This window comes from Oreochromis aureus, linkage group 15 (assembly GCF_013358895.1).
Source record: "Oreochromis aureus strain Israel breed Guangdong linkage group 15, ZZ_aureus, whole genome shotgun sequence".
Lineage (NCBI taxonomy): Eukaryota > Metazoa > Chordata > Actinopteri > Cichliformes > Cichlidae > Oreochromis > Oreochromis aureus.
In genome coordinates this window covers 27498150-27525990 of record NC_052956.1, presented here as the reverse complement: position 1 = coordinate 27525990, position 27841 = coordinate 27498150, and the positions used below count along the sequence as shown (strand labels likewise).

The 27841-nt window shown below is 41.4% G+C and overlaps 1 protein-coding gene across 7 annotated transcripts in view; it reads right to left on the bottom strand.

The window, feature by feature from the left end:
• Window positions 1-27841, bottom strand: part of cnih3 (cornichon family AMPA receptor auxiliary protein 3) — a 131697-nt gene that overhangs the window by 61744 nt on the left and 42112 nt on the right. For all 7 annotated transcript variants that reach the window (XM_039599203.1, XM_039599205.1, XM_039599207.1 and 4 more), the window contains exons 2-3: window positions 19269-19337; window positions 8252-8299 (exon numbers count right to left, since the gene is read on the bottom strand). In XM_039599203.1, the coding sequence (XP_039455137.1) occupies window positions 8252-8299; window positions 19269-19337 (117 nt within the window). The remainder of the gene's footprint in view (window positions 1-8251; window positions 8300-19268; window positions 19338-27841) is intronic.

Genomic DNA, 27841 nt, shown 5'->3' with positions numbered 1-27841 from the left:
GGACTGGCGACGGCTCCCGGGCCTGGCAGATCCCCATGTACTAAATAGGAGTGAAGAAGTTAAAGAATTGAGAACAAGGAGGGAGAGAGGGTGGGGCACGTAAACGAGAATGAACAGCTTGCAGAACTGGGGGAACTTATATAGATGACAACCAGAAGGAGCTTGTTTGGAGGCGTGGTCCTGCTCCTGAAATTCCGATACATAATCTCCAATTAAAGGCCAATCCACATCATCCCTTTCACAGCTATTTAGTTTAACAGCTCCTCTGGTAGGAAGTTTTCACTGTCAGCATATATCAGCACATGGCAAACATTAGCATTAACAGCTTTGATCTTTACAGTCTAGAACACCTTATTTTCATCATTTATTCCTTTGCTTTAGGAGCTGTCTCCAGGGTGAACGCTACTGTAGAGTTTAGTCATTTGGTCCTGTTTTCGTTGCTTCCGAGCAAACGTTCTATCAGGGAGGTTTTGCTGATGGCACTAAGTCACTAAGTCACCGTGGCAGCACGGTGGCACGGTGGCACGGTGGTTAGCACTGTTGCTGCACAGCAAGAAGGTCCTGAGTTCAATTCCACCATCAGGCCAGGGTCTTTCTGTGTGGAGTTTGCATGTTCTCCCCGTGTTTGCGTGGGTTCCCTCCGGGTACTCCGGCTTCCTCCCACCGTCCAAAGACATGCAGTTTGAGGGGATAGGTTAATTGGATAATCCAAATTGTCACTAGGTGTGAATGTGTGAGTGAATGTAAGCGTGAATGGTTGTCTGTCCCTGTGTGTTGGCCCTGCGACAGACTGGCGACCTGTCCAGGGTGTACCCCGCCTCTCGCCCCATGACAGCTGGGATAGGCTCCAGCGCCCCCCGCGACCCTGGAAAGGATAAGCGGAAGCGAATGGATGGATGGATGTTCCATCATCTGAAATCTAATTACACAATTTTGAGCCAATCTCAAAAACTGAATGCAGGGCTTTTTTGGGGGATACATCACATTCATTATTTCTTTTGATTGTGTTGATAGCATTAACTATTCCTGGATATTTGTAAACTATCTTAATTTATGATGAGTACCTACTAGAGGGATGGAAAAAATTGCCTTTGCCGATTCGGCAATACCTCATTCTCTCATTATTACACTTGTAAATCTGTGGACTAGGAGAGATGGAGAGACTAGAGTGAGAGGGATAAAAAAGAGAAAGGTAGAATAATGCTAAAATAGAGGAGAGAGAGAAGAAAGGCCCAAGACAGACCCAAAAATAAAGGAAGAGCACTAATGAGTATGCTCAGGTTTGCTTAGTTGCTGTGACAACGCAGACACAAGAAAGCACATCTAATGAACACACACACACACACACACACACACACACACACACACACACACACACACACACACACACACACACACACACACACACACACACACACACACACACACACACACACACACACACACACACACACACAAGAACACACACACAAGAACACAGTACATCCCCTCAAGCTATTGTCATCTACATGGGTTTCCAGTCATCCAAAACCCATCAAACACAACACACTCCATTGAGAACAAAAATGGCACGTGTCCATGTGCCTGCTTGTGAATGTGTGCAGTGAAAACTACCAAGTGCATATGCCAACATAAAGAAATACAGCCAAAGCTTTTAACCAAATCAGTCAGGACCAGCATGCTGTGAGCGTGCCAGTCGGTGTGAACTGAACAGTTTTCGAAGGGGAAAGAAGAGCTCTCAAAAAAGGATTTAAAAAGCACCACAATGCAGCAGATCCTCATGCATCAGGACCTTAGGCAATCATGCTGACAGGCATGGTATACAACACAGTGAAATATAGTTTCTTAAAGCGTGTAACTCATAATGTGTGATTCTGTCTGAATGTATGAAATAAGAAGCTGTCGCCTGAGGCACTTGGCAGGAATTTCTTCTCCTGCTGCTTCTCTTTGCTTTAGTTCTTTAGCCAGTGGATAATCGTCAGTCACCTCATATGCTGAATAAGGGTTAGACAAAATGATGATTTATGTATTGACAGATTAAATACATTTGTCACTCTATGGATTTTACCACTTTTTTGAGATATCTCTGCTTGTATTAGGCCTCTGTGGCCATTCAAGGCTTTATACTATGATTCATTACTTTTTTATCATGCACCAAGGTCACTAATGGCAGTGTAGGCATTGGATTTAGTTAAAAACAAGCCCTTTTATAGAGTTTCCACCTTAAGACTGAAGATTCAACAGTCTTTATTGTTACTATGCTATCATAACAAAATCCTGGTTTATTGTCCTTCTGGAAATTAATTGACAATATGGAATTTGACAATCATAATTTATAAAATATGCATTTATTTAAGAGAATAAATAAATCACAGTGACTAAGGAAAAGTATTGTACTAAGGGTCATTCTATACAACTACACTTGTTTTTGCAACCGCAGCACATACACCCCTGCTAGCCCTTTTAGATCCACAAGCTACATCCATTTTTTTTAAACAGCCTATGATGTCCAGCAACCTTCACTGTTACCTGCACAGTACGTCAAAGCTCCAAGCACAGCATGTCTGGATGTCTGTGTAAGTATGTCAGTGTGTATATCCATCTCAGCATATGATCTGTAGGGGAAAATGTCCTCCCCGGGGACTAGTGCAGGAGCTGGGCGCTGGGATTAACAAGATCAGCTGTTCAGCCAGTGAACCTCCAGCATGATACAAACATATGCACAAACACACGCTTGCACACACAAATTCAGACAGTATGTGGTTTGAGTTTCAGAGGGGTGGAGGGAGAAACAGATGCCAAACTGAAGCTGGGAAGAGAAGTTCTCTCCACCTCATACTGAGCCCTCAAAGCACACAAAACCTGAAACAGACAGCACAGCTCTGCAAAACACAATGCAGAACCTTTCAATGTGTGTCTCCCATTTGATTTGAGTACATTGTGAGGAAAGATAATAAACAAAGCATCCTTGTTCAAATTGAAAAATTCATTTAAAACCTGTAAAACATTGATGCACAACCCTGGAAACCAAAAAATATATTATATACATGCTCTGACAGGCACTGGCGACTATGGGACAACATATAGGCAGGCGTGTGGCTTCCCAAATCTATTCCAATCTGCTGTATTTATCACATGTGGACATCCATGAAGTTGTAGAAAAATCTGACAGATGATCGGTGGAAACAGGATGCACCTGAGCTTAGTTTAGAGTGTCATGGCAAAGGCTTTTAATACTTATGTACACAATTTATTTTTGCTTTCTATTTTCAATAAATATGTAAGAATTTCAAGCAAAGGTTTTTCACTGTGTCATCACAGTGAAAACAAGCCCTTTGATTAACTTCCGGCGCCCCCCGTGTGCGGCAGCCTGTTACAGCAGCTCTGCTCATTCTGAGTCTCTTTCTTTCTTATCTTTTTCTTCTCATAATTTTTTATAACTAACGTATTAGTAATTAGACTCTGCAACCATGTTCTACCGTTTTGTGCTAGTTCTGGTCGTTTTTCTTAGTTTTTTTTCTACTTTTTTCACCCGTGTCTGGGGACCCAGAGCAGGGATCCTTTGTTTACAGTAAGGATCAGCTGTTAGCGCTGCATCCCGCAGTGGTACTGCCGGCGGACAGACCCGACATTCCCAGCGAGCTGAGGAGGAAAAGACGGGGGTGTCGTGCTGGGAAGGAGCGCCGTCGCCCGAGAAGGAGACGTTATCGACCATCTCTTCCTTCTGTAATTATTGGAAATGTAAGATCTTTGCCCAATAAGATGGATGAGCTTACGTCGCTAACCTGGTCACAGAGGGAGTACCGGCAATGTAGCATCATGATGCTAACGGAGTCGTGGCTAACACCGCTAACTCCGGACACGAGCGTGACACTACCGGGATTCCAGCTGCTGCGAGCGGACAGGACGAGAGAGAGCGGTAAGAGGAAAGGAGGGGGGCTGGCAGTGTTTGTGAATGACAGATGGTGTAACCCTGGGCATATCACTGTAAAAGAACAACTCTGCAGTAGAGACATTGAGCTGTTAGCCGTTAGCATGCGTCCGTACTACCTGCCCCGGGAATTCTCGCATGTTATCGCGATAACAGCGTATGTCCCCCCCTCGGCCAACGCGGATACAGCCTGTGACTCTCTCCACTCAGTGGTTAGCAGACTGCAAACACAATCTCCGAGAGCCCTTCTCATAATATCAGGGGACTTTAATCATGCCTCACTGGACTCCACACTGCCCACCTTCACCCAGTATGTGACCTGCCCAACCAGAGACAATAAAACACTGGACTTACTGTGTGCCAATGCTGCAGAGGCATACAGTTCATCACCTCTCCCTCCCCTGGGCAGATCTGATCACAACCTGGTGCACCTTGTCCCTGTGTATGAGCCCTTAGTGCGCAGGGAGCCACCAGCCACCCGCACAGTACAGAGATGGTCGGAGGAGAGCGAGGAGGCTCTTAAGGATTGTTTTGAGTCCACTGTGTGGGAGGTGATCTGTGACGACCACGGAGAGGACATCGACAGCCTTACTGCATGCATTACTGACTATATTAATTTCTGTGTGGATAACACCGTACCTACCAGGACTGTACGGTGTTTCTCCAACAACAAACCATGGATTACCCCAGAAATTAAAGCTGTCCTCAAGCAGAAGAGGAGGGCCTTCAAATCCAAAGACAAAGAGGAGTTGAAAAGGGTGCAGAGAGAGTTGAGGGGACTGACAAGGAATGGGAAGGACAGCTACAGGCAAAAGATGGAGAACCAGCTTCAGCAAAATAACGTTGGTGAAGTCTGGAGAGGCCTCAGAACCATCTCAGGCCACAAACATCAGAACTCTCTGCCTGGGAGGGATGTGAGGTGGGCAAATGAACTGAATCATTTCTTCAACAGATTTGATTCAGCCATGAGGCAGTCTCCAACATTGGCTGCAGACTCACTCACCCCCACTGCTGCTGTTGCACCTCTGACACCTCAGACACTTCACACCTCCTCTATTCACCCTGCTCACCCCTCCCCACCCCCAACAACAGCATCCAATACACACTCAACACAAGGCTCCAGCCTGTCTCTCTCAACCACCCAGGTTAGGAGGGAACTGAGGAGGATTAATGGCATGAAGGCAGCGGGTCCAGATGGCATCAGCTCGAGGGTCGTCAGGTCCTGCGCGGACCATCTGTGTGGTGTGATGGAGCACCTCTTCAACCTGAGCCTGAGGCTGGGGAGAGTCCCACAGCTCTGGAAAACCTCCTGTGTTGTACCAGTGCCAAAGACTTCACGCCCCAAGGACCTCAACAGCTACAGGCCGGTGGCTCTGACATCCCACCTGATGAAGACCCTGGAGCGGTTGGTCCTGGCTCAGCTTCGGCGCCTTGTGAGCTCATCACTGGACCCACTTCAGTTTGCCTACCAGCCTGGCATTGGAGCGGATGATGCCATCATCCACCTCCTACATCGTTCCCTCACTCACCTGGAGACCGCTGGGAGCACTGTGAGAATCATGTTCTTCGATTTCTCCAGTGCCTTCAACACTATTCTTCCCTCGGTTCTGAAGGACAAGCTGGAGAACTCTGGAGTGGACCATCACCTCACTACCTGGATTTTGGACTACCTCACCGACCGACCACAGTATGTGAGGACTCAGGGCTGTGTGTCGGACAGGGTCGTCTGCAGTATGGGGGCCCCACAGGGAACGGTTCTGGCTCCGTTCCTCTTCACCATCTACACTGCAGACTTCTCCCACAACTCCACCCAGTGCTTCCTGCAGAAGTTCTCTGATGACTCTGCAATAGTCGGCCTCATCACTGATGGGGACGACAAGGAGTACAGAGGACTGACTCAGGACTTTGTGGACTGGTGCCAGCTGAACTACCTCCAGATCAACGCCAGTAAAACCAAGGAGCTGGTGGTAGACTTCCGCAGGCACAAACATCCTCCACTGCAACCACTGAACATCCAAGGTATGGACATCGAGGCTGTGGACAGCTACAGGTACCTTGGTGTTCATCTGAACAGCAAACTGGACTGGACTCATAACTCAGACGCCCTCTACAGGAAAGGGCAGAGCAGGCTGTACCTGCTGCGGAGACTCAGGTCGTTTGGAGTGGAGGGCCCACTCCTGAAGACCTTCTATGACTCTGTGGTGGCCTCAGCCATCTTTTATGGTGTGGTCTGCTGGGGCGGCAACATCTCCCCTGGGGACAGGAAGAGACTGAACAGGCTGATCCGAAGGGCCAGCTCTGTTCTAGGATGCCCTCTGGACCCAGTCGAGGTGGTGAGTGACAGGAGAATGGTGGCTAAGCTGTCATCCCTGATGGACAACATCTCCCACCCCATGCATGAGACTGTGACAGCACTGAGCAGCTCCTTCAGTGGGAGACTGCGGCACCCACGGTGTGGGACGGAGAGATTTCGCAGGTCTTTCCTCCCCACTGCTGTCAGACTCCACAATAAAGACTTTGACTGATCTAACACACACATCCACACATGTGCAATAATACTAATGTGCAATAATCCTTTCTGGCATCGTTGTATTTTTACTCAGTTGTATATAGCATTTGTATTCTATTTTTATCTTATTGTATATTTTATTCTATTTTATTCTACTGTATATAGTATTTTATTTTATTCTATTCTGTACAGTTGTGTACTGTATTTATTCTTATCTTATTTTATTCTAATTTTTCCTTCACAACTTTTGCACTGTCCACTTCCTGCTGTGACAAAACAAATTTCCCACGTGTGGGACTAATAAAGGTTATCTTATCTTATCTTATCTTATCTTATCTTATCTTATCTTATCAGGGGGTATTGTGTAGAGTTTCGAGGGGAAAATGAATTGATTCCACTTTGGAATAAAGCTGTTACATGAAAAAGATGTGGAACAAGTCAAGCGCTGTGAATACTTTCCGGATACATTGTATCAGATGTCACCTGAAAACGGAATTTTCACTGCAAGATGCATTTCTTCTTTCCCTCTTATTCTATGCCACGGGTCGGCAACCCGCGGCTCCAGAGCCGCATGCGGCTCTTTAGTCCTTATAGTGCGGCTCCGCGTGGTTTGGGAAAATAAATTAGAAGTATTTTGCTGAAGTGTATTTTATTTATGTTAGTTCTTTTAAACTTGTAGTTCTAAATTGGAAGATTATTGTGATATTGAAATATAAATATAAAATTATATTCTATTATTTTTTCCTCGCTCAATATAAGCGTCACACTCGCGGAAGCCGGTATTCCCGCCGAAACACCGTGCATTTATCGAGACTTTTAACCCCAGGTAGGCCAATTATGGATCTTCGGATCCACATTATGTCAGCAGCTCCACCGTGAACTATGTTAAAGACAAACACTGCTCACGCCTCACAGACGACAGATGACAGCTTATAGTCCTGCATAAACTGACTTCGCACAGCACCGATTAGCAGACGCTGTGAGCAGAGGTTCAGGAGCAGAAGTCCCATTGTAAACACATCACGGCAGACCCGACGATGTTTGCATGAACGCGCTTTTCAGCATCTCTTTATTGACCACTTTTCACACACGGCTGCTGTACGCATACAGCCGGCTGTAGCTTCGCAGCTCACAGCCTGACACACACCACCACCAACAACAACAGCAGAGAGAGCACAGACTTTAAGGCGGCGAGGCGTGATTGCGGGTGCCGCTCAGGTGCGTCCGCCTCCCCTGCAGCGGCGCTGCAGACCACGCCCCCGCCGCACGCATTAACAAGGTAAAATACATATTTAGGCAGAATTTTGCAAATATCTATTTTTCATTTTTCAGCAGCATAGAGCTTTTTTTTACCAATTATTTTTTAATAGTCAGGTCAAGGCTCCAAAAGCCCAAAGGAGATATAAGGGAGGCGGCTCACAACAGTTTTTGTTTGCTACATGGATCATTTTAGTTCAGCTGGGTGTCTTTGCTTTTGTTATATTTCTTTAAGAGTTCAAAATGTGTTGATTACATAAATAAAATGTAATTTTCTCTGTAGCACTTCATGGATTTCATAAGCAGCACACCTTAGTTCTTCAGACAAAGGTAGAAAACAATATATACAGTGTTATCTTCATTTTAGATGTCAAAAAGTATTTGCGGCTCCCAGTGTTTTCTTTTGCGTGGAAACCGGGTCCAAGTGGCTCTTTGGGTGGAAAAGGTTGCAGACCCCTGTTCTATGCACTTCCCTACCAGTCTCCAATTTGCTTTGTTTCTGACCATGTATAGGACTTGCACAAGATGAATGAAACATGTTGTTCACTGCTTACCTTCCTCAGCAAGTTGCAAATCCTCTCGATGTTTCGCAGTCTCTCCCTCTGTAAGAGGAGCAAACGAAAAAGTTATGATGAAACATGAAACTACAGAAATACTGCACATTTTTCCTTGCACTGTTAAGTTGCCCTTCTTTTGAGAGCCAGTGCTGAAGGTGAAAAATCAATGGTTATCCCAAATGAGCTACTGCACAGAATTAGTAATGACCTTTAAAAAGTTTACTTAAAAATTTTGAGATAATGTGGGGAAGCACGGTGATGTGGTGATTAGCACTGTTGCCTCACAGCAAGAAGGTCCATTGGGGACTTTCTGTGTTGAGTTTGCATGTTCTTGTTTGTCTGAGTTTTCTCCAGGTACTCCAGCTTCCCCCTACAGTCTTTGGACTGCAGTTAGGGATTAGGTTAACTGGTTATTCTAAATGGCCCATCTGTGTTAGCCCTGTGACAGACTGACAATCTTTCCAGGGTGTACCCTGCCTCTTGCCTTATCACAGCTGGGATAGGCTCCAGCCCAGCCCACGACCCTGAATTGGATAAGCGGAAAAGGATAGACGGATGACTGAATTAAGATGTGCTCATTTTCCTTTAACAGAAAAATCTGTTGGAGAAAATTATTGGTCAATGAATTTAACACTTGTGTTGAAGAGAGAGCTGAAGACAATTCACATTCACTTATTTCTAATTGCTTCCTCCATCTAGCCTTACCCTAAGAGAATAGTAGATAACTCACTCATTCAGGATCAGAGGAGAGTCTCTGATCCCCCAAATCGAAAGCCAGAATGTCTCCTGGAAGCTCTCATGTGTTTCAGTTATGTAAAACTGGGAGAAGATCCCAGGGCAGTCCTGGATATAGTGGACAAATTATGTCTTTTATTTGACCTGGGTATCCACCCTGGAAGAACTGGAGGAAGTCTGTGCATTTTGGCTTCAGTTGATGCTCCTGTGATACGTGGTAATGGTGGGTAACATATAAATTCTGAAAACATTTGAATTTTATCTACTCAAGAAATACATCACAGTTTTAAAGTACTTGTACGCAGTTGAACATTTAGGAAACGTCTGGTCTGGGGATCAGGTTCTCCTACACTATGTTCATTTTTTCTCCACATTGGTACAGAAAGTTATTCATTCATACATAGCTGACTTGTGGAGCTTTCTCCCAGCAGTAACGGTGGCTGCTACTTTGTTTATATAAGTTTTAATATTTGAGTGTTCTCAGCTTGTATATTAATCTGTAAGATGCTTAAATCAGCACTCACCACAATGCTGACTCTAAAAGCAGCTATTTCACCACTGCTTTTAACATCATGATCAAATATTAATCAATTCCTATGGATGACGCAACCTGCATTTGACTGGCGGTGCTGCAAGTCCACAGGGGGGCAATGCAAAACTGACTGCTTATAAATCATGTATTGACCCGAGTGTCAGCCCGCTTGTGCTTGTGGACAGTCATTTTGAGTTTATCTGTGCACCTCATAAACCGCCTGCAAATGTCAACAACAGAGGCTCTGTGGGAATGACGAAGTATATGAAAGAATATTTATCCACGTGCAGAACATAAAAGGTAGCATGTCAAAAGCTGAACCGATATTTAGTTACCACATGAGAAAAAGGGTATTAAAATGCATGAAAATGAGCTGAAATAACTGGAGTGAAAAAACACTCGGGTGCCTATGAATACAGCGTTTATGAACATTGCTCTGCAGCGCTGCTTATTGTCATCCTTCCTCACATACTGAAAGCCACGGGCAGTCTCTGCATCTGTTTACAGCATAGTTTGACCTAAATTTAAGCCCTTTGCGGTTTTTAACCTACCTGCACATTTTTTATACCACATTTTTTAATCCTTACTGCAGGTGGGGAGCACATGAATTAGATTTTTCTGCAAAAATGTGTCAGCGAGAATCCTTGCCTGTGTTTGTGTTTGTTTGTGTGTGTGTGTGTGTGTGTGTGTGTGTGTGTGCGTGTGTGTGTGTGCGCACGCAGAGGCAGTGAGAAGTGGCTTCTGTCCGTTCTGGCAGTGAGTTATTTCAAACACACAGCAACACCATGAAATATGATTTGTATTCATCCCGAGGCTTAACTTTGATTCTTATATTCACTGAAATTTGTTTGAAGTGTTGAACTTTCATTTTGTGAATGTAATTTTAGTTCAGAACTTGAGCTATTCATTAGTAACAACAACATTATTAATAGTATTCTTAATCTTATTATGAATTGTTTATTATTAGAATATAGTCAATTAACAGAAAAAGTGAAATCACTGTAGCTAGATTTGTTGGTAACTTACCAGGTTCAGTACTATTGTATGTATTAATCCAGTTTCCTACTTCATTAAGCAAGTCACCCTGACATGAGCTCCATATACTTAAATATATGGAGACACATCCATGAGATCAACAGTGACCAGATGAGGGTTAGGGCTGAGTTTGTTTTAACCCTACATGACCCCAATTCATGGGGCCATGTCAATGCCAAGATATCCAGAGTGTTCATATTTTTACATTCAGGAACATTATTCTGAAATTCATCCACAATTTGTAGAGTTAGTTTACTGCAGATTGATGAAACTTGGAATGAAACTTCCCATCTATACTTCTGAGAAATGCTGAGATGCTAAAAAATGAATAAAGTTGTGTCTAAGAATCTAGATTATTCACTGATGCTTATCAAATAAACACCAGGACTTAAGACCCTCCTGGACAACGACGGTCTGAGGGATCTTAGAGGAATGATGACACTATATTCCGGAGGACTGGTTGGTGATAATTTGATACCTGCTGATCTTTAATCTTGAACATAACCTGCTCTCAAATTGGTCTGCAAAATCCCATTTGATTGCAAAGTCCACTGGTGGACGTTAACAGGTGGTTAGGAAACGGCTTCTAGATACAGAATCACCACCGTCTATGGTAGTAGTGTGTTATATCTTCCAGATACAGGCAAAAGCATGGAGGAATCCACTTTTTAAAGGATTTATAGGAAACTTAAAATATAAATTACATTTTATATAGAGATATAGAGATTATAGAAAATTAATTAAGAAATTTAAAATATAAGATAAAGATGTTTTAGCTAAGTGTCTGTGAAGGTTCTCAGTCATCCAGGTCATCATAGTCAAAGGAGTTTGCAAAGAAAAGCATCTGGACTTCTTTAAGTTGCTTGAAGACGTTTCACCTCTCATCCGAGAAGCTTCTTCCCTTGTTTTAGCTAAGGGAACTTTAACTCTGAGGATATGCTGAAAAGTTCTTGGTAAGAATTTATATTCACAGACAATTTGAACTCTCCCTCTGTCCTCTGATGTGACCTCAAACACTAGACTTAGAGACAGTTGCACATAGTCCTATCTTTCTGACATAAACAAGCTGCAGCAGCCATGACGGACTCTGTCTGATAGCCAGTTATCTCCACTGCTAATGTCCGAGACTGAGCATCTCATCAGGGACCCGTCCAATTCACTTATGCACCGTCTCCCCTTGCCTTCATCTCCTGCCGGGTGTGAAAGACAAATATATTCTGCTGGGTTCAGTAATGTGTGTTTGTGGGTGTATGTGTGCATCCCCCCCATGTCTACTCATTTGCAAGCAATTAGGGTGATGCCTCTTTGAAATGTTACTTTAGTTGACAAGCAAGCGAGCAGCATGGAAGTATAAACAGGAAATGAAAAAGAAGGGGAGAATGGGTTGGAGAGGGATAGACGGAGTGGGGAATTTAAAATTACCTTCATTTTAAGAGGCAGAGCAGTTTAAGGTCATCAGTGACCTGTTTAGCGTAAGGGTCCTAGTTACATCACACCTACCCCTTTTTATGTATTATTCACCTATTTTTCATACTTAAAGGGAACATCTTCTAGTTTCTAACCATGACTTAACCACACCCTAAAATTATTTGCTTGTAGCCTGAAGGATGTTAAAAGGACCTGCCTAGTGTACACTTAATAAACTGATGGAGTTTGTTCATAATATTTCAATTCTGCAAAATGATGTCACTAGTTGTCTAAAGGTGACAGGCAAAGGAGACAATGTGTTGGATGGGTTGCGGTAGCATTTAAAGAAGTTTGAAGAGGCTATAGAAGCTGTCATCAGTTTTGCCTGCATGCTTGGTGTGATGCTGACGCTGAGCAAAAAATGAATATTGGAAACACTCAAAAGCCACAAAATCCCAGTTTCTCTTTTCGTCATCTCTCTTCTCAGTTATCACTCTGATGTCAACTCAGACAATTTTATCAATGCCACTGGCTACAGGTTCATCCCTTTATAATAAAGTGGATGGGAATATGGTGGCAAGAGGAGCCTTGCTATATTCAGACATATAGGCATCAGAGGCCAACAATGCAATTAATAGTAAAATGTGTTTTCCTCACAGGACATCTGTGTTTGTGTGCATCTGTGTGCGCGCCACTGAAATGTGTGAACTCCTAACAGCCATGCAAAGCAAGCTGTTTTTCAGGATTGTGTAGAACAGAATATGTTCTTGCGTGATAATATGTACTCCAGTGAACATTAACTCTTTACAATGTAGTGTTCTCTCTGGCATTCGTGTGGATGTTGCTTTGACTCTGAATACCCATCGAAGCATTGCCTGTAAGAGGTTTTTTTTCATGCCAAAAAACTTGCAACTTGCGCATTCAGGTTTGTTCTTGGGACTGTACAATAAAGCAACATCTGAAAATACCCACATTAATTGACACAAAAGGTTGATTCTTTTCATCTGGGCATAACGTTTTCAGTGGGAGGAACTTTTCATCGCTCATACAAGTGACTTCTTCAGTCTCAGCTGACTGCAGTTCGGCTAATTCAATAATCAGAATCAGAATTGTGTTTATTGGCCATGTATATGTGCAGACACATACAAGGAATTTGGTTCCGGTAGATGGTGACTCTCAAGCACAGCAATGTAAATCACACACACACACACACACACACACACACACACACACACACACACACACACACGTGTCTATATATACATACATTACACATGCAAATACATACATACACAAAGCTGTGTAAACCAAAATCCTAATTCTGGTCTTCCATTTTCACGAGCTATCCTGATTGAAAAACAGCCATAAAATGATAAAAACACATGTACAAATTCTGCAAAAACAACTTTAGAAACCCACCAGAACATCTGCCTCCAGTAAAAAACAGTCCATATGTTTTATGTGTAAAAACCATTCCTCCATGTGATGTGACATTTTTCATAGATTTATTCCTCCAAGTTGCCTAGATTGCTACTCAACACTTGTGTGTGTGTGTGTGTGTGTGTGTGTGTGTGTGTGTGTGTGTGTGTGTGTGTGTGTGTGTGTGTGTGTGTGTGTGTGTTCCTGTCTAGCTATCTTTGTGAGGACCGAAATCTGCATTCTACTATACTTGTGAGAACCAACAGTCACTTGTGAAGACACACAAACTGGTCCTCACAAATTTGAAGCCATTTAAAGGCATTTTTGAGGCTCAAAATGTGGTTTTAGTGTCAGGGTTACAATTAGTTTATGGTTAGGTTTAGGGTAAGGGTTGGGGTTAGGCATTCATTTTTAATGGTTAGGGTTAGGGTAAGGGGCTAGGGAAACCATTATGTCAGGGGTCAGCAACCTTTAACACCCAAAGAGCCATTTGGACCCAGTTTCCACAGAAAAGAAAACACTGGGAGCCGCAATTACTTTTTGACATCTAAAATGAAGATAACACTGTTATTGCTTTTTACCTTTATGCTTTATATAAACACCTAAAGTGTGCTGCTTATGAAATCCATGAAGTGCTACAGAGACAGTAAAATTTTATTTATGTAATGAACACATTTTGAACTCTTAAAAAATATAACAAAAAGGAAAGACACCTAGCTCAAGGTCTCTTTTAAATGAATTAAAAAATTGAACTTAAATTATTCATATACCAAACAAAAACTGTAGTGAGCCGTCATCCTTATATCACCTTTGGGATTTCGCAGCCTGTAGCGGAGCCTTGACCAGAATTTTAAAAATAATTTGAAAAAAATCATTAAGCTGCTAAAAAAAATGAAAAATGAATATTTGCAAAATATCTGAATAAATATTTATTTTACGTGGTTAATGTGCATGGCAGGGTGTGGTCTGCAGTGCCGCTGCAGGGGAGGCAGACGCACATGAGCAGCATCCGTAATCAAGCCTCGCCGGCTTAAAGTCTGTGCTCTCTCTGCTGTTGTGTTGGTATGTGTCGGGCTGTGAGCTGGAAAACTACAGCTGGCTGTGCGGGTACAGCAACCATGTGTGAAAAGTGGTCAATAAAGAAAAAAGCATGTACATGCAAACATCATCGGGTCTGCCGTGGTATGTTTACAATGGGATTTCTGGTCCCGAACCTCTACGCACAGCGTCTGCAAATCGGGGCTGTACGAACTCACTTTTATCTTTACACAGGACTGTAAGCTGTCATCTTTGAGGTGTGAGCGGTGTTTGTTGTTACCATAGCTCATGGTGGAGAATAGCTGCTCACATACGTATGTGGATCCGAAGATCCATACTTGACCTGCCTGGGGTTGAAAGTCTCCATAAATGCACGGCATTTTAGCGGGTATGGTTTATGCGAGTGTGACGCTTATTTTGAGTGATGAAAAATGATAACATATGATTTTATTTTTATATTTCAAGATCACAATAATCTTCCAATTTAGAGCTACAAGTCTAAAAAGAACTAACACAAATAAAATACACTTCAGTTAAATACTTATAATTTTTTTTTTCCAATCCACGTGTAGCCGCAGTATAAAGACTAAAGAGCGGCATGCGGCTTCGGAGCCGCAGGTTGCCTGCCGACCCCTGCATTATGTCAATGAAGGTCCTCACTAAGATAGCTGAACGGGCTTTGTGTGTGTGTGTGTGTGTGTGTGTGTGTGTGTGTGTGTGTGTGTGTGTGTGTGTGTGTGTGTGTCAGTTAGAGGGGAAACAACAAGAGAGCAACTTTTACATAAAGTTTACTGTTCAGGAGGGATGGATTGACAGTGATGCCGAGAGATAGCACCTGACCATGTGTCTGCATGAAGAATGTGCCCAGTGTGAGGTTCCTCCCTCAGGGAGCAGGCTGACAGCAACTGCTAATTAGACTTGCCGGTTTCAAGCAAGAAAGATGGAGACAGACAGAGCAGAAGGAGGAAAAGAAAACTGAGAGACATTATGCAAAAGTTAGGGAGAGACAGATCATATGGACAGTTTCAGTAAGAGGCCGCATGTGGGTTAGAGAGATGGAGGGAAAATTGTGGCTGTTCAGAATGAAACCATCAAACTGCCAGAAAGGTAAATGAGAGAATATTTTCTTATTGTATACCAAAAACCAAGAAGTGTGCAAAATATGTGGGAAATTTGGTATTCTTAGTCCCTTTAATGGGAAAAAAAAAACCCATTTATGTGTACTGTATATATTTTATGAATGTATCTATACATAAAGTTTAGCTCCATATTATTCTTTTAGTTATTGACTTTTATTTTTTTTTAAGTTAATTATAAGTTATTCACTAAAATCTGTATTGTGTCTTATTGTAATTTCAACCTTTCAGTTAAGTCTTACATGGCCTAGTTAAATTTATTAGTGTACACAATCACACTATATCCTTGTGGGGACATCTCATTGACATAATGCTTTCCCTAACTCTAACCTAACCATAACCTAACTGTAACCTTGACACTCAAACAACATTTTGAGTCTCAAAAATGCCTTCAAACTCGTGGGGACCGGGATTTTAGTCACCCGTAAGGGCTGTTGGTCCCCACAAGTATAGTAAACTTCCAATTTTTGGTCCCCATAAAGATATTAATACACACACTACATACACACACAGAAAGAAAGAAAAAGAAAGCACCAAGTCTCATACAGTGGCTCTTTAACACACTTTATCCTGAAAAGAGTTGAATACCCACTTTGCAACCGACTTCCATTCATCCCCTCCTTTTCATGCAGTTCCTGACTTAATCAGTTAAATGTAATTTTGAGAGAGTTGCTTTATTTTCTTACAATCTGTTCTGAGGTTTCCCCATTTCCTCAAAATTTCTAAGGTTTTCAAGGCCCCTGGGAACCCAGCAGAAAACTAAAACATCAAGTTGAACTCGCTGTAAAAACTTTTATGAGTAGCCAAAACTTTAACAGTGCCTTTAATGAATGTCTATTTTGGAAAGAAATCATGCAATTCAAGGCCACATTTCCATGTTAATATTGACTGCAGTGATGCATTTCATGTAAGAAGGAGGGGAATGGGGGAGGGATGGGTTAAGGAAATGTGGGAGAGTGAGAGAAGAAAAAGGGAAGAGAAAATTAGATGGAACCTTTTCTACCCATTCCCTCGCTGGTTTCTTTGATACGTTCAGCATTGCATAATGATATGCAAATATGACAAAATATGAAAGTGGTACTGAGCAGGGAAATCTGGTCTAATGCACCGTTTTCAGAGTTTTGAAAATGCCTTTCAATCTGAAGAGTCCTTTTCATTTGCCTCTTACGAAATCCTCATTCAGCCATCTCCCCCCTTTTCTGTCTGCCAGCTTCCATCTCAAACTCTTTCACCCAGTTTGCAAATTTTTTCAGAAGTCTTGCTCTTTCTGCAACTTTTTTCCCCTGCTTCTGACACCCATCCCCAAGTATGTATGTACAGAAGTCAATAGTCCTAAGAAGCTATACAGTCCAGAGCTCTTAAGTCAATGTCACCTTCAGACTCACTGCTGGTGCTGTAGCAGTGTGCATTATTAAGAGCCAACTGTAAAAGCTCAGAATACTCTGGGGAGAGGGGTTTAGAGCCCTGGAACTGATCCTGAAACAATTTCACTGACAGGAGGTTTCCCACGCCAACCAACCCCGAAGAACATCTTTCTCTGCAACTTCTCCTGATCGCTTTTGGGAGTGGTAACACTGAATAATTTTATGTTTGGGAGGAAGAAGATAGAGAAGGGAATGAATTAGATTACAAAAAATAATTTATACAAACCAACCCAGGTAGAATATATGTTGCCCTACATGAGACTTTATTCCTGCCTATAATTTTCTGCATATATGTGGATGTAAAAAATGATCCCCTTTAATCACAGCATCACAGTAACAAAATTCAAACGCGGCACATTTGTAGGAGAATGAAAGCTTTAAAGGTTAACATAGATGTTTTGCCTGTACACGTCAGTCTCAAGTCAGGAAGTGTATGACCTTTGTGGTCTTTAATCTTGGGATTGGACCAATTTCAAGCTCTTTTTGCGTGTGTTAGTCTAGAAGTCCAAAAAGGTTAATGTTTGCAGTCAAATCAGTTAGTTTCAAACTTTGTCAGGGATTGGCTTGCAGCTTCGTGTCTTCGTGTCTCCTCGATTCTCATGAGGGGAAGAACCAGTCTGAAATGTGGAGAGCACATCAGACTCAAAAAGCAAGATTTCTATCAGTAACAGTAAAAGTCTCATCTTTTCAGTTCAGTTTTAAGTTAAAGCTATCAGTAGTTTGGAGGTGAGCTGAAATGAAGAAAGTGCAAATTTTTCAAGTTATTTATTGTGGTTTTGTTCTCTATTGTTTTTATTTTAAATGTAAATTGTGTAAATTTATATATTTTGTGTATTAACTTTTTTTTATTATGAGCCTCGATTCATATCAGAGCTGAAAAAATTGAATTGGTGTATCGCTTCTTATGTCACTATACTGTAGTCTTGTGTAAAAGCATTAATGTGACAACAATAATTTATTATTGTAAGACTTGTTCTGTGTTAAAAGACTGCCTTTGTTATTTTTATGGAAACGTTAGCAGAGTGTACTAATGTGCCATAACGCAAGCACGTTAAACTGCTGTCAGATCACCGTAAAAGCCTTTTTAAAGAAGAATAGTGTCACAAAAAAATCATTTTTAGAATCTCAACCAACAGATCTGAACTTTACTTGTAAAGAGTAGAAAATGGTTGTCAATGTTTGGAAGGTTGAAATTTGGGTTAAGCTGCTTGTGGAAAACTCTGATAAATGATGCTGCCCTGCTGAAAGGGCTTCCAGATCAGAACTGCTGATGACACAAGTTAATGATGTGTCTCTGCATGCTTTAAAAAAAACAAAAAAAAAAATCACATCATTTAGCTGAAACATACAATATATTGCTAAATGATTCAGTGGGAACTTTAATCTATTAAGCTTTGATAGTATCTCCCACAACTTACAAAGTCCTGCAGTAAAGAAAAAAATATTTTTGCAGAAAAACCAAAAAGTTGGACTCAAATAAATTTCTGCCCCAGATTCTGACTTTAACTGATTTTGTTACATTAAAAAATTCCACATAATTTTGTTACATAAGTGCAAAGTCAATCATTACATTTAGTGGAATGTGGTCAAGTGAAATTTACTTGCGTTTATTTTCCTTCATGATTAAAAATAAACCCTTGATTATATATATTTCAGTTGCTTTTTACCCTGAATTATTGCTTCATGTTAGTGGAAGGTGAAGAATCATTTGAAATCAGTTGAAAGCTTAGGTTATGATGTCACAAGCTATATAGCTTGATTAGCATCCCTGTTATAATTGTGAGTCAGCAAAGATTGCCATAGACATGTGTTTAGCAATGAGCTTGTATTAAACATCCAAGGGTTTGAGGTTTTAGAGTTGACAGTTTAGAAATGGCTTGCATTGTTAAAATCAGGCCCCATTTACCTACGTTTGTGGCTTGTCACTTCCATTTTCTTTATAATCATATTCAAGGTTGTTTTTTTTGTAAAAGATGAGTCATTCATACTTAACGCTTTGGCCTGAAGTCTTATAATAGGAGTGTGCTTGTCAGCCAGGAAGTGAGAAGAGGAGGGCATACAAAACTAGAACGTTGCCAACTGCTTGATTTGAAATTAGTGGAAAGAGAAACAGGGAAGAAACAGTAAAATATACTGGGAGAGACTGAGAACCACATCCCGCAATGTTTTTGCATTTTGGATTTTCCATTTTTTCTCAAAACGCAACGCACAGACAGTAAGATAATCATGAAAAGAAATCTGTAAAGGAAGTGTGTATGAATAAAAATGAACAGGGAAAGCAGACCTACCGCATGGAGTGGGTTGCCCTGATCGATTGGCACCTTGAAATCTGCCTGAAGCTCATCAAAAGCTGTTATCTGACACAAAGAGAGGGAAAGAAATTATCACTGTATAGCCAGTAAGATAGAGGGACTGTAAAGAGCAACATTTCTCACTTTGAAAGAACATCATTATTTCATAGACAGCCTGCAGTGTAGATTTATGTACCGAGCTGAGCTGCAGAGTGCCAATGTTATTAGACTGTCTTTGCTTTATGCTAAATAAGTAAAATTAATCATAACCATATAAATCTGAAGTACTTTCCAAATACAATGAAAAAAAAAAATGTGTATGTGTTCAAAGATTTACATCTCTTTAGTCTGCTTCACCATAAAGCACTATTGCTTTCCAGATAGATAGAGAGAGGTAGAGAGATTCATATCTTCAACAACCAAGGACTATACAAGTACATTTCCACCAAAAATACTTTGAACTTTCAGTCCTGAACTTTCACTCTGGGGCGATCATGGCTCAAGAGTTGGGAGCCCGCCTTGCAATCGGAAGATTGCCGGTTCGAGCCCCGGCTTGGACAGTCTCGGTCGTAGTGTCCTTGGGCAAGACACTTCACCCGTTGCCTACTGGTGGTGGTCAGAGGTGGCGCTAGTGTCTGGCAGCCTCGCCTCTGTCAGTGCGCCCCAGGGTGGCTGTGGCTACAACGTAGCTTGCCATCACCAGTGTGTGAATGTGTGCGTGAATGGGTGGATGACTGGATGTGTAAAGCGCTTTGGGGTCCTTAGGGACTAGTAAAGCGCTATACAAATACAGGCCATTTACCATTTTACCATTTTGTTTCTCACAGACACAGGACCTGAAAAGGTCTTCAGCTCACTGGATGACTGCATTTCCACTTGATCTAAAACCTCACAGATTAGCCAAATTAGTCCACTTATGTTTATAGTCCATCTGAATTATGTAAGGACAACATGTCTGCAGTTTGATGTTTCATTTGCTGAACAAACTAGCCAACCTGCTGCAATGCCAGAAAAGCCTTTGACATGGAGATTATATTCTGTACTGTAAAACCTCATCTCTCTCCAAGTTGCTTCTACTAAGAGCCATTATTGATCCATCCATCCATCCATCCATCCATCCATAATCCTGGTCTCTGTCATGGGGCAGGAGGCTAAGCAGAAGTGCCAAAATCTTCCTCTTCCCTCGTTGGCTGGAAAGGTGTTCCCAAGACAGAGAATAGTCTCTGAAGTGTATACCAGGGTCTGCACCTGAGTCTCATTCTGGTTGGCGGTGGCCAAAACATCTCACCTAGGAGGCATCCAGAGGAGCAGTAGCTCAGAGTCTTTCCCTCTGACAAACAGTTTGATTACATTCTCACAGTGTGGGAGAGATTATTTGCCAAGTGTCCAAGATCAACAATTTTGATCCACTTCAAAGAAAGTTGCACTAATGTCAGCTAACAGCACCTAACAGAGGCTAACATCAACTAACAGATACTAACTGGACCTAACAAATGGTAACTGCAGCTAACAGGCAAAACATAGAAGTGAGCTACACTAAAGCTACGTTCACACTGCAGGCAAAAGCGCATCAAATCCGATTTTTTCGACCCTATGCGACCCATATCCGATCATGGTATGACAGTGTGAACGGCACAAATCCGATATTTTCAAATCCGATCTGGGTCACTTTCGTATGTGGTACTGAATCCGATACATATCCGATGTTTTAGAAAGCGACTGCTGTTTGAACGGTCATGTCGCATTAAATTCGTCTTTTACGTCACTGACACAAGACAGACGCCAATTATCAGTGCTGGAGAAGCGCCCGAGAAGACATCACGAACGCTTCCTGGCCATCCAGTGTAGATGTCAGTGAAACTATTGGGAAGACAACGTTGGAGAAACGTGAACATTTGTACTGCATAATCTGCAGATTCTGACCGAAATCTGCAACTATCCTTTGAAGCACCGCTCCTCTCTAAAACAGCAATAAGGATCATTATTAGGTTATTTACATTATCATGTAAATAACAAAATAACTTAAAGCAAAAATTGGGAAAAGTAAAGTCCGAAGTCTTTATATTAAGGGCCGTCAGTCAAACAATATTGTTTGCTCTGGGTCTAAACAGAGCGCGTTGTGTGTGACGTCTTCTTTTGCGCATGCGGGCCGTTTTGAGCGTTCACACTAGAGCACGTTTGCTGTCGCATTTTATTTGTAGTGTGAACAAGCAGACAAAAAAATTCGGATTTGATCAAAAAATCGGAATTGAGCATTAAGACCTGCAGTGTGAACGTAGCCTAACTTATCAACCCGTATCAGACCCCTTTCACAAAAATTTATAGCCTCCTCCAGAGTTAATAGACATGGACACATATTGACAGCTGAGGTAAACCGCAAACTGAAAGTCTAAACTCATAACAGAGTTATTTGTCCTACAGCAGCCACCGTAGCAATGATTATGCAATTGAATTGGGAGGCTAAGAAAACAGAGCTCAGGTGACTGCAATCTGCAATCTAGTGACATCAAGTGGTGAGATTTTACACACTGTAACTTTAAGGAAATATAAAAGATTTTGTATGGGTTTGGAGTATTACACCATCTGCCATTTGAAAACGACACTTCAACTTCATCATCATTCACACAATCTGCCATAATTAATCAGATCTACCCACAAGTGACATCAAGCCATTCACCCACCATTGCACTGTAGGTCTTAGTTTAGTTCTTAGTGATAACAATGCTATTGATGAATAGCACTAAAAAACGATGCAACAGTTCAATTGGTGTTATGTGTTGCAGTGGAAGGAATTGCACTACAAAGACAGATGCCACTGCATGACTAGCTGCACCTCATGAGGCAATAAGAGAGCTAAAGTGACAGTGCTGGAAAAGATTAGTGTATTCCTCAGTGTATCCATGAGATACTCTGTTTCTAAAGTGCGTGTATACCATGGGAGAGCTGTAAGGAGTGAGAACACCATCAGCACATATATCAGTGTGTGCGTGCCATGTTTAGATATCTTTGTGATGACCAAAAATTAGAAAGCTACTACTGGGGACCAACAGTCCCTTATGGGGACAAAAATGCTCGTCCCCACGAGTTTGAAGGAATTGGTGGAGACTCAAAATGTGGTTTTAGTGTCAGTTAGTTTATGGTTAGGTTTAGGCTAAGGGTTAGGGTTAGGTTTTCAATTTTGATGGGTTAGCGGTTAAGGAAAGCATTATGTTAAGTAGATGTACCATACCATACCATACCACCTTTATTTATAAAGCACTTTAACATAAAACCAGAGTTCACAAAGTGCTGTACATGCTAATAGCATAAGTAAAGAAAATTAAAATAAGATAAAATAAATAACTAAATAACTAAAATAAATTAAAACATGTTAAAACAAATTGAGTCAACCCCTCTAATCAGTCAGTCTAATCAGTCAGAACTTGCCTAAGCTTAAAGGGGGCCACTGAATCTAAAACAGTTTGGCAGACAGAGTAAAACCACGTACTCAGCTCTTCTGTATCATTACATATGAAATCAGGAAGGCTGCAGTTCTGATTAAAAACAATAGAGAACTGTCCAGGAGAGGAAGGGTTAAAAATGCGACAGCACCTAGCAACAGCAGGAGGAAGATTAACTTTAGTACAAGGAAGGAAAACCTCAAACAAGACAGGCTTATGGTCTGACCATACAATATCACAAACCTCTAAGTTAGAGACAGGTAAATTGTGAGTTAAAACAAGATCCAACGTGGGCTGATGTCATCACTAAGATATGAAAACAAGTGTGTGTGTGTGCAGAGTCAGTAAAATTGGATTTCTGTGTGTGTAGTATAAAAATACTATCAATGCAATATATGTTATATGAGCAAGAGACCAATGAAGCAGTGTCATATTTGTTTGCACATGTGAATGTGTGTACGGGGAATTAACAGCGATGACAGAGGTTCACACCAATCTTAGTTATTTCCCTGGGCTCTCCCACACACTGAAAGGCAGTGCTTTACATGTTATTTCCCAGTGGATCCTAACAGTCATCGTGGCTCATTGCCTTGCACGTTAGCTTCCCCCAGGCTGTTGCTCATGGAGGACACACACACACACACACACACACACACACACACACACACACACACACACACACACACAGTATGTACTCTTCCACAGAGACACACATCATGCAGCAGAAAATTATCACCTATACATTTTTATGAGCACGATATGAGAAGAAACACTCAATGTTCTGAGTGCATGTCATCCTTAGATGATCATTCACAGTTAGAAAAAAAACAGTAGATACACCAGAAATCAGAGGATTGTATGCAAAATATAATTTAACGCCTCTTATTCAGGAAGAGGTTGAATTGAAAGCAATATAGCAAACAGACTGTTATATAGTGCTTTTCTATTCTTACTGAGTGCTCAAAACACTTGTACACAACAAGCCATAGCCACCCATTCACATTCATATTAATAAAGTACTTATCATAGCCTCCACTATCAGATGTGCCTTGCACTCTCCTTCTTTTTGATTCCTCTGGAGATGTGTCCAACCAGTGTCTTATCATATGTCCAAATTGCCTGGACTCTATGGTTCAATGGTTTTCAAACACCGGCACAGGCCAGATGAAAAAAAAAAAAAAAAAAAAAAAAAAAAATTCAATGGAGAGCAAATGAGGTTCTGGTGCAGCAAATCATTTCACAACAAATTTCAGAGATGTTGATCACTATGTTGAATAATCATTTGGATTTATGTAATTAGTTTTAAAAAGAAACTACCGTAATTGTCGGGCTATAAGCCGCTACTTTTTGCACAAGCTTTGAACCCTGTGGCTTTTAGTCAGGTGCGGCTTTTCTATGGATTGTCCACGATTTTTGTCATATCGTAAGATGATTTGTTTTGTTTGTTCCGCTGTTGTACGGTACTACGTTGGCCTGGCGGAAGGGCGTGTGATCAGACACACAGTATCGGGGTTCAAGAGTGGTATGTTGGTCACATGTCCATCCGCCAGGCAACATAGTGCCGTACGAAGTAGCGCGAAAAACAAACTTCAATGTAGCGCTACGTGTTCAGCGGGAGGCGTGGATGACGAGCGGCGATAAACTTGCGAAAAGCAAGTTATGCTCAACTCCACCGGTGGATTCTGACAGCGTGGAAAAGTGTGAAAACATCCATGATCACCAACGGATTTTGAAGGGCTGGACTGCTGCATGATGGAGAGGAGGACACCGCCACGGCCCTTCTGAGGGTGTTCGACTCAGACACTGACAACGAGGATTTGTTTGGTTTTGAAAGTGACAACGAAGGAAAGAAGCTGAGAGTGGATGACGTAGCCATCCTGAGCCTGTTCGTATCCGACACTGGAGAAGAGGACTTTGGTGGTTTTAGTGCGCAGGAAGATGGTGGTGAATGACTGACTTTTCTTCTTGTTAAAGCCGTGTCACTGCACCTGAGCCTAAAAGGTAGGCTGAATCTATTTTTCTGGTGTGCTGTAGGTTATTGTTATGTACTACATTTGTTACTCATTTATGAAGCACTGTACATGTTTCGTACTTGTAATTACTGGTACTTGTACATATACCTAAAAAGTTATGCAAATATGTACCCCTAATTTGTTTTTCAAAATATTAATAAAAGGGATGTCTCCAAACAGCCATCTCTTTCCTGACAATTTCCTTTGTGCATATTCTCTTACATATGATAAGTCAACATTAAAACACCTGCGGCTTTTAGTCAGGTGCGGCTAATGTATGTACAAAACAGGATTTTCCCCTGATTTTAGCTTGTGCGGCTAATATTCAGGTGCGCTTTGTAGTCCGGGAAATATGGTATATGAAACCAAATGTTTCAAGCGCCTCAACTACACTACAAAGAGAACTTACTTTGGTAGCTTGCATCTATGATCTAAATCTTTCAGTTTTAACCTGCAGGTACAGTCAAATATAACTTAGACTGAGCTGTAAATCTGGAGTTTCACCTCTTGTACTCCTTCAGCGAATCCTACGTTTACCATGTTAAAAGGTTTTGTGGGCCCAATTAGGAGGAGAAAATAGCTCCTGGCTGGGTCATTCAAGGCAAACACAGTTTGGGCATTTGAGACGAAGCAATTCATGAAAACTTAAACTTCTGAAGAAAGGATAGCACTGTCATTCGCTGAAGCAAACCCTGATAGAACAACTCACCCTGAGGCAAAGAAGCCTGAGGCATGGGTTTGGAGCAAGACAACAGAAGAACCCTTGTGAAGTGGCAACTTTCAAAGAAAGCTTAAATTGCTTGGACTTTGTTTACTTTGTACCTTCTCCTGAAGCAAGCCTGAAGAACTAAGCGGCAACTCAGGGGCTGTGACAAAGTGGGTGAGAACACCATTTGTTCATATTCTTAGTTAACATTGTTGTTTTGATTTAATCATATTTCACATGTAATCTGCAATAGGCAAACATCTACTATCCCGGGTTTGTTTATGTTTTGCACTTTTACAGATTATATAATATAACATCTTGGTTTAAATCAATTCCTACAAGTTTGTTAAGTTAACATGTTATTTATTTCAACTGTTAATTTGTATTGTTTAGAACTTATCTTACCTACCTGTCTTCCAGAAACAAAAGGAGGAAATGTAGTTTTACTTCCTGCTTTATAGCTTCTGGGTTCATCTGAGGTCACAGGAAGAGACCAAGTGCAGGAGGGGAAGAACGCTTGTAATTTAATAAACTTGATTTTAGAGGGTTTAGGAAGAAATAGATTTATTGTTGTAATATGTATTGATTACACCATAGAGTTTATGTTGCCAGCAAAGAGTAGTAGAGATTTGAATATAATCATGTTTATCTTACCTACCTACTGAATGGAATAGTCCAGAGGAGAAATCATTTGGTTAAGTGGACTATTTAAGCAGAAGAACTCAGGTGTTTGAGAAGAAAGGTTCAGGTCAGTGTAGCTGTGTGCAGTTTGACCTTAATTTCTGTTGATTTAAGTTCAGTTATGTTTATTTGAACTGAGTTATTTATAGAGTTGAGTTTCTTATTTATTTTTTGTAAATATTGTTTGGGGCACCAAATGGTGAATAAATCACTTGCTACACTGGACAGCATCAGTCTCCTGCACTTCTTTGACCGCTTAAGTCAAGTCCTACCACATTTGGTGGCAGCAGCAGTGGGTTTCCAGGCCAATTAAGAAGGAGTGGAGAAGATGTCTACCCGAGCAAAGAGAGGGCTTGTCCCAGAATGTGAAGCAGATGATTTACAAGATGGCAGCGACCAACAAGGGGCAATAAGTGGCCATATTGCTGGACACGAGAATGTGGCTGAATTGTCCAAACTTTTGCAAACTCTGATGCAACAGCACAGGGCCGGCCCGTGGCATAGGCCGTATAGGCAAATGCTAAGGGCGCCGTCCATCAGGGGGCGCCACGCCAGTGCCACAAATGTTGAAAAAAAAAAATGTTGGTACTATTATTTCTAAATACAAAAAATAATCCCACGTTAATTAAAATGCAAAGTAAAGCTTATTTAATAGAAATATTATTTGTTACAACATTACACCCCCCATGACGGTGCGCCCCCTCCCTTCCCGTATCATGGTTCCTTTTGGACGTCACCACATCAAAAATCAACACAAGATGTCAAAACAGCCAAAACTGTCAGGTGCCCAGGGAAGAAAAAGAGAAAAGAAGAGGAGGAGAAACGAGAAAAAGACAGAGGTAGGTAACGTTAGCCTACATGAAATTATTTGTCTGAATGTGATAGTAACCTAAATTTTTAGCATTAAGCTAATGTTACATGATTCGCTAATTGCTAATCAATAAATAGCTAGTTAACTGTTTTAACGTCAGTTAATATTGTGGAGGGGCTAAATTGTTATGGAAAATAATAATGTAACGTTAGGTAATTACAGTACTCCCACCTTTCCCACCATTCCTCATTTGTATTCATCTTTTAAGCAGGTGTTTTTTGTTTACATTGTTATTGCCTTCTGGTTAGCTAACGTTTACCCTGCAGGTAATAGTCACTTTTCCACCCCTGTATATATTATAGTTGTAAGCCTAGTTGTTAAAGTGCACATCATTAATGTTAATTAAGCAATATCACATGAGAGGAATGCTGTTTTTTAATATGAGTACTGCTGTGATTCGGTCAAAGATAATCATAACATAACATTCTCATATGATATTATACTGTTACTTTGCATTCTGCTATTCAGCATTTCACTGTAATGATGACAATAAATTGAATCTAATCTAATTTGCATATCAGTTAACATCATACATATATCTCTTTGGTTTTCATTTATATTATATCATTTCATTTTATTCCTGGAATCATATGTTTTTATTATTAGACTTTAATACTCAGTGGTGTCACATACTCCTCTCTTCAGATGCACTGTTGAAGTTTCTAAATCCCACCCTGGGCCATCTACCACATCTACGCTGCTGCCTCCACTTCAGCAGCACAACCCACCAGTGATGCAGCATCAGCAGCACAACCCAGCCATGATGCAGCAGCATCAAGCGGTCTTCCTGTTGCCTCCACCTCAGCAGCATAACCCACCAGTTTTGCAGCAGCATCAAGCGGTCTTCCTGCTGCACCAAT